The sequence below is a fragment of the Macaca fascicularis genome, chromosome 10, assembly GCF_037993035.2.
Source record: "Macaca fascicularis isolate 582-1 chromosome 10, T2T-MFA8v1.1".
Lineage (NCBI taxonomy): Eukaryota > Metazoa > Chordata > Mammalia > Primates > Cercopithecidae > Macaca > Macaca fascicularis.
The window spans coordinates 101713195-101720667 of record NC_088384.1 but is presented as its reverse complement, the minus strand read 5'-3'; the positions used below and the strand labels follow the sequence as shown (position 1 = coordinate 101720667).

Here is a 7473-nt window from a genome sequence, read left to right as displayed (position 1 = left end):
TAATCAGGAAGGCACCAGAGAAAGGTAAAACCCGACGCAAGGAAAAAAAAAAAAAAAAAAAAAAAAAAAAAAAAAAAAAAAAAAGAAACAAGAAGTGAAAGGAGAAATATTCAAGGAAATAGAAAGCATAAAGAAAAAACAACACAAACTTCAGAAAACTTTGGACACACTTACAGAAATGCAAAATACTCTAGAAAGTCTCAGCAATAGAATTGAACAAGTAGAAGAAAAATTCAGAGCTTGAAGACAAGGTTTAATTAACCCAATCCAACAAAGACAAAGAAAAAAGAATAAGAAAATATGAACAAAGGCTCCAAGAAATCTGGGATTGTGTTAAACAACCAAACCTAAAATAATCAGTGTTCCTGAGGAAGAAGAGAAATCTAAGTTTGGAAAACATATGTGGGGGAATAATTGAGGAAAACTTCCCCAGCCTTGCTAGAGACCTAGACATCCAAATACAAGAAGCACAAAGAACACCTGGGAAATTAATCACAAAAAGATCATTGTTTAGGCACATTGTCATCAGGTTATCTAAAGTTAAGATGAAGGAAAGAATCTTAAGAGCTGTGAACAAAAGCACCAGGGAGCATATATAGGAAAACCTATCAGATTAATAGGAGATTTCTCAGTAGAAACCCTACAAGCGAGAAGGGATTGGGGCCATATCTTCAGCCTTCTCAAATAAAACAATTATCAGTCAAGAGTTTTGTATCCAGTGAAACTAAGCATCATATATGAAGGAAAGATAGTCTTTTTCAGACAAATGAATGCTGAGAGAATTCACCCCTATCAAACCACCACTACAAGAACTGCTAAAAGGAGCTCTAAATCTTGAAACAAATTCTGGAAACACATGTAAATGGCCTAAGTGCTCTACTGAAAAGATACAGACTGCAGAATGGAAAAATAATTCACAAACCAACTATCTGCTGACTTCAAGAGACTCACCTAACACATAAGGATTCACAACAAATTAAAGGGGTGGAAAGGGCATTTCATGCAAATGAACACCAAAAGTGAGCAGGGGTAGCTATTCTTATATCAGGCAAAATAAACTTTAAAGCAATGACAGTTAAAAAAGACAAAGAGGGACATTATGTAATGGTAAAAGACCTTGTCCAGCAGGAAAATATCACAATCCTAAACAAATATGCACCTGACACTGAAGCTCCCAAATTTATAAAACAATTACTAATAGACATAAGAAATGAGATAGACAGCAACACAAAATAGTGGGGGACTTCAATATTCCACTGAAAGCACTAGACAGATCATCAAGACAGAAAGTCGGCAAATAAACAATGGATTAAAACTATATCTTGGAACAAATGGACTTAACAGATAGATACAGAACATTCTATCCAACAACCGGATAATACGCATTCTATTCAACAACACATGGAACTTTCTGCAAGATAGATCATATGATAGGCACAAAACGAGCCTCAATAAATTTAAGAAAATTGGTCCAGGCGTGGTGGCTCATGCCTGTAATCCCAGCACTTTGGGAGGCTGAGGGGGGTGGATCACCTGAGGTCAGGAGTTCAAGACCAGCCTGGCCAACATGGTGGGACTCCATCTCTACTAAAAATATAAAAATTAGCCAGGAAAGGCCTGTAGTCCCAGCTACTCAGGAGGCTGAGGCATGATAATTGCTTGAACCCGGGAGGCAGAGGTTGTAGTAAGTCGAGATTGTACCACTGCACTCCAGCCTGGGTGACACAGCGAGACTCTGTTTCCAAAAATTAAAAATTAAAAAAAATAAATTTAAGAAAATTGAAATGATATCAAGCACTCTCTTATACCACAGTGGAATAAAACTGGAAATCAATTCCAAAAGGAGCTACAAAACCATGCAAATATATGGAAATTAAATAACCTGCTCCTGAATGATCATTGGGTCAAAAATGAAATCAAGATGGAAATTAAAAAATTATCTGAACTGAACAACAATAGTGACACAACCTATCAAAACCTCTGGGATAAAGCAAAGGCAGTGCTAAGAGGAAAGCTCATACCCCTAAATGCCTACATCAAAAAGACTGAAAAAGCCCAAATTGACATGCTAATGTCACACTTCAAGGGACTAGAGAAACAAGAACAAACCAAATCCAAACCCAGTAGAAGAAACCCCAGAAATAACATCACACATCTACAACCATCTGATCTTTGACAAACCTGAAAAAAGCAAGCAATGGGGAAAGGATTCCCTGTTTAATAAATGGTGTTGGGAAAACTGGCTAGCCATATGCAGAAAGTTGAAACTGGATCCTGTCCTTAACCTTATACAGAAATCAACTCAAGATGGATTAAAGACTTAAACACAAGACCTAAAACCATAAAAACCCTAGAAGAAAACCAAGGCAATACCATTCAGGAAATAGGAATGAGCAAAGGTTTCATGACTAAAACACCAAAAGCAATGGCAACAAAAGCCAAAATTGACAAATGGAATCTCATTAAACTAAAGAGCTTCTGCACAGCAAAAGAAACTGTCATCAGAGTGAACAGGCGACCTACAGAATTGGAGAAAATGTTTGCAATCTATCCATCTGGCAAAGGGCTAATATCCAGAATCTACAAAGAACTTAAACACATTTACAAGAAAACACCACACAACCCCATCAAAAAGTGGGCAAAGGATATGAACAAACACTTCTTAGAAGAAGAATTTATGCAGCCAACAAACATATGAAAAAAAGCTCATCATCACTGGTCATTACAGAAATGCAAATCAAAACCACAATGAGATACCATCTCACACCAGTTAGAATGGCGATCATTAAAAAGTCAGGAAACAACAGGTGCTAGAGAGGATGTGGAGAAATAGGAACACTTTTACACTGTTGGTGGGACTGTAAACTAGTTCAACTATTGTGGAAGACAGTGTGGTGATTCCTCAAGGATCTAGAACTAGAAATACCATTTGACCTAGCGATCCCATTACTGGGTATATACCCAAAGGATTATAACTCATGCTGCTATAAAGACGCATGCACACGTATGTTTATTGCAACCCTGTTAACCATAGAAAAGACTTGGAACTGACCCAAATGTCCATCAATGATAGACTGGATTAAGAAAATGTGGCACATATACACCATGGAATACTATACAGCCATAAAAAAGGATGAGTTCATGCCCTTTGTAGGAACATGGATGAAGCTGGAAACCATCATTCTCAGCAAACTAACACAAGAACAGAAAACCAAACACCGCATGTTCTCATAAGTGGAAGTTGAACAATGAGAACATATGGACACAGGGGGCAGGCCTCACACACCAGGGCCTGTTGAGGGGGTGGGAGGCTGGAGGAGGGATAGCATTAGGAGAAATACGGGTATCGCAAACCAACATGGCCCGTGTATACCTATGTAACAAACCTGCATGTTTTGCACATGTACTCCAGAACTTAAAGTGTAATAAAAAAAGAAAATAACTAAGATTAGAGCAGAATTAAATGAAATTGAAACAAAAAAAATACAAAAGATAAATGAAACAAAAAGCTGGTTTTTTGAAAAGATAAAAAAAAATTGATATACCATTAGCAAGATTAACCAAGAAAATAAGAGAGAAAATCCAAATAAGCTCATTAAGAAATGAAACGGGAGATATTACAACGGACACCACAGAAATACAAGCAATCATGTAAGGCTACTATGAACACTTTTACACACATACACTAGAAAACCTAGAAGAGGTGGATAAATTCCTGGAAAAATACAACTCTCCTAACTTAAATCAGGAAGAATTAGATACCCTGGACAGACCAAATAACAAGCAGAGAGATTGAAGATATTAGTCAAAGGGCACAAAGTTTCAGTTATACAAGATGGATACATCTCAGAGACCTGTTGTATAGCATAGTGTCCATAGTTAGCAATACTGTATTGCAAAGTTAAAAATTTGTTAAGATGACAGATCTTATTTTTACCGCGCACACACACACACACCAAATAATAAGTAAAGAGGCCAGTGGAAACTTTTGGAGGCGATGGATATGTTTATGGCCTAGATTGTGGTGATGATTACATGGGTGTATACTTGTCTTCAAACTCATTATAGTTGTATACACTAAAGATGTCTTTTTTTTTTTTTTTTTTGAGACGGAGTCTTGCTCTGTCGCCCAGGCTGGAGTGCAGTGGCTGGATCTCAGCTCACTGCAAACTCCGCCTCCCGGGTTTACGCCATTCTCCTGCCTCAGCCTCCCGAGTAGCTGGGACTACAGGTGCCCGCCACTTTGCCTGGCTAGTTTTTTTTTTTTTGTATTTTTTAGTAGAGACGGGGTTTCACCGTGTTAGCCAGGATGGTCTCGATTTCCTGACCTCGTGATTCGCCTGCCCCGGCCTCCCAAAGTGCTGGGATTACAGGGTTGAGCCACCGCGCCCGGCCAAGATGTCTTATAAATAGCTTTTTGTATGTCAGTTATGTCTTAATGAAGTAGTTTTTAAAAAGTCATTATATAACAGCAAGCTTATATAATTTTTGTTTTATAAAAAATCTGTATTTATATCTATGCAAATATGAAAGATAGAATATTGTACATCGATATACTGGAATAACTAGAAATATTTTCACTTTCTTCTATGTGCTTTTTTATGTTTTAAGAATTTTGTAAGCTAACACTTTAAATGTGCTCAGAACACTTAACATTAGCTTACTGTTGGGTAAAACTATCTAATACAAAGCTTATTTTATAATAAAGTGTTGAATAGCTCATGTAATGTATTTAATACTGTGCTGAAAATAAAAAAACATTAAAGAGAAAAATTAAGCATGGATGGAAAGGGGAAAAATTCTCATTCATGTGCAGGAGAATAGTATATTTGTTCACGGCTGCTTTAGTTTTATGGTTTCAACAGTGAAACTACTGCAGACAACCTGAATGTTCATTTTCATGAAGATGAATACATATTGTGTGACATATTCACAGAATGGAATATTATGTAACAGCAAAAACAAAAACAAAAACAAAAACAAAAAAAACAAGCAAAAAACCTCCAGAATGGTTGATGGGTACTTAAAGTACGATTTCTACTGGATGTGTATTGCTTTTGCACCATCATAAAGTTGAAAAGTTGTATGTCAAACCATCACAAGTTAAGGATCCTCTCTCTATGTATGGTGTATAATAGTATGTGTCACACAGTAGGTGTTCAATAAATGTTGAACACATTTTCAAAAAGAATTTGTTCAAACCAAATACTGCATATTCTCTCTTATAAGTGGGAGCTAAATGATGAGAACTCATGAACACAAAGAAGAAACAATAGACACTGGGGTCTACTTGAGGGTGAAGGGTGGGAGGAGGGAGAGGAGCAGAAAAGATGGCTGTTGGGTACTGGGCTTAATACCTGGGTGATGAAATAATCTGTACAACAAACTCTCACAACATGAGTTTTCCTGTGTAACAAACCTTCACATGTAGCCCAAACCTAAAATAAAAGATCAAAATTTTTTTTGTAAGTTGAATTTGAATTATGTTTTAATCAAAATAAGGCAACACATTACATTTTTTTCCAGTAAATGGAAAACATGAGGTGTGAGATGGAGAGATTCGTTTTGGCAAAGCTAACACTCAGCTTAGGTGTGCCAGTTGTTGGGTAGGCAGAGGGCAAGGGGGAATAGTGAGAAGATAGAGAATGAAGAAATTCGACAAGCACTTTCTCTTGCTTCACACCTCTCTTTCCCTATTTATATGTCTTGATCTCTAGCAGCAGCTGGGAAGAAAAACAATCCTTCCAACAACATATATTCAGACACATATGGTCAGCCTCATGAAGCTGTGGATACTCATGCTTATGACATTCGTCTGTACGGTGCTACTGTCTGTGCTGGGAGAAATGAGGAAGAAAAAATATTCCAGTAGGTGGTGAGGCTGGATTAAGGGCCACAGGAGTGGGATGAGCTTGTTTCTGAACAAGGGAGGGGGTTTCATGTCTGCTGTATCTGACTCAGGACCCACCTTCATAGGATCACCCATCAGAGAATCAGACAACTTTGTATGCACAGAGATTCAAGAAATCCCTAAGCTGAGGTCCTTTAATGCTTCCTCTTTTAACCTTGAAAATAGCAATATCTGTCTATCTCTCTCTCTCCATCTCTCTCTCTCTCTATCTATGTATCTATCTATATTTAAATATATATGAATATTTATATATATTCATATATATGAATATATATCATATATAAGATATATATTTAAATATATATATTTACACACACATATGTGTGTGTATATACACCATAAGCTATAAACATAAAAACATTTTCCAATGTTAGACTGTCTTTGAGGGTGAGATGTCAGTAAAGAGCTAATTCTGTGGCTCTATACTGGTATCTCTGTGAGCTAGCTGCGTATACTTTGTCACATGAGTACCAAATGGGCATTTCTTAATACATATCCTTAGTTTCAGTGGCAAGGCTTTCAGAATGTGAAAAGTTAGGAAAGAGGCTTGAGATCGGTTCTCAGTGGGGCAACCTCTCATATGATGAGAAAATGGGATGAATGGAGGGGCTAAGAAAACTGAGTGAGAGAGATAAGAATTTGAAGAGAGGCTGAGTTATTAAACACAGAGTCAGCAAGTAGGGAAAGAAAAAGGGAGAGAATCTGTTTCTTACTTGACCTGGCCTAGCTTCCCACACTGTGAAATTAGGCATTGCAATGAGGCTACAAGATATGCCAGGCCCTGAGATCTCCTGTTATGTAAATGTAGATTTCATAGGAGGGCACATGAATGCTGGGGATTGACTGAATTGTATCGTTGGGATGCTCAGAGAGGACCCAGAGGCCTGCAACACTGGTAAAGCCTGCAGAGGTCGAGAAGGAAAAGAGGTCAGTGAAGACGCAATGGGGTCAGTGAAGGTATAATGGCAGGAATTTGAGGAGGCTCATGAAGGCAATTCCCTTAAAAGGCAAATAGATACCTTGGTTGGGATTTGGGGCCCAGATTCCAGGAGGAACTGTTAAACATATGAAGGGCTTTTCTTTCCATGCTTGGCTGAAACGTACTATCAACCTTTGACCATCTCATCTAAATTTCAGGGAAGGAATTGTTACTTGAAGAGTGCTGGGGAAAGCCAAAGGTCAAAGAATGTACCAAGAAGTGTTCTAAAGCCTTTAGATGTAAAGACAAAAATTACACATGCTGCTGGACCTATTGTGGAAACATCTGCTGGATAAATGTCGTGAGTTGGGAGATGTTTGCTTGGGTGTATATCCTCACTGATTCTCATTCCCTTCCCAGAGGCTATTATTCCTAAACAGAAGACTGAGGTACCCCAAATTCTAGGTACAAAAATAACGGAAGACAATGTCCCTTTAACTTGGAAAGCAATTCACTGGCAAGTAAATCAAGACACCAGGTTAGACCCCATTGCTTCTTTCATTATATAATCAATACCTGTCTGTGTTGTCTTCTTTGTATTACACCATAGTTTCCTATTTTTTCCTAAATTTGTCTAGATTTC

General features: G+C 37.7%; 1 protein-coding gene across 1 annotated transcript; it reads left to right on the top strand.

Annotated features, from left to right (window-relative positions):
* Positions 1-5768: 5768 nt before the first annotated feature.
* On the top strand, positions 5769-7266 carry WFDC11 (WAP four-disulfide core domain 11). Its single transcript, XM_015430085.3, has 2 exons — positions 5769-5868; positions 7049-7266. The coding sequence occupies exons 1-2, from the start codon at positions 5769-5771 to the stop codon at positions 7264-7266; spliced, it is 318 nt and encodes a 105-aa protein (XP_015285571.2).
* The last annotated feature ends 207 nt before the right edge of the window (positions 7267-7473 follow it).

Bases quoted from the DNA above. Each gene is read 5' to 3' on its own strand.
- WFDC11 (XM_015430085.3), top strand. From the start codon at position 5,769: ATGGTCAGCCTCATGAAGCTGTGGATACTCATGCTTATGACATTCGTC. The intron at 5,869-7,048 runs GTAGGTGGTGAG...TCTAAATTTCAG, and splicing joins GAGGAAGAAAAAATATTCCA to GGAAGGAATTGTTACTTGAA.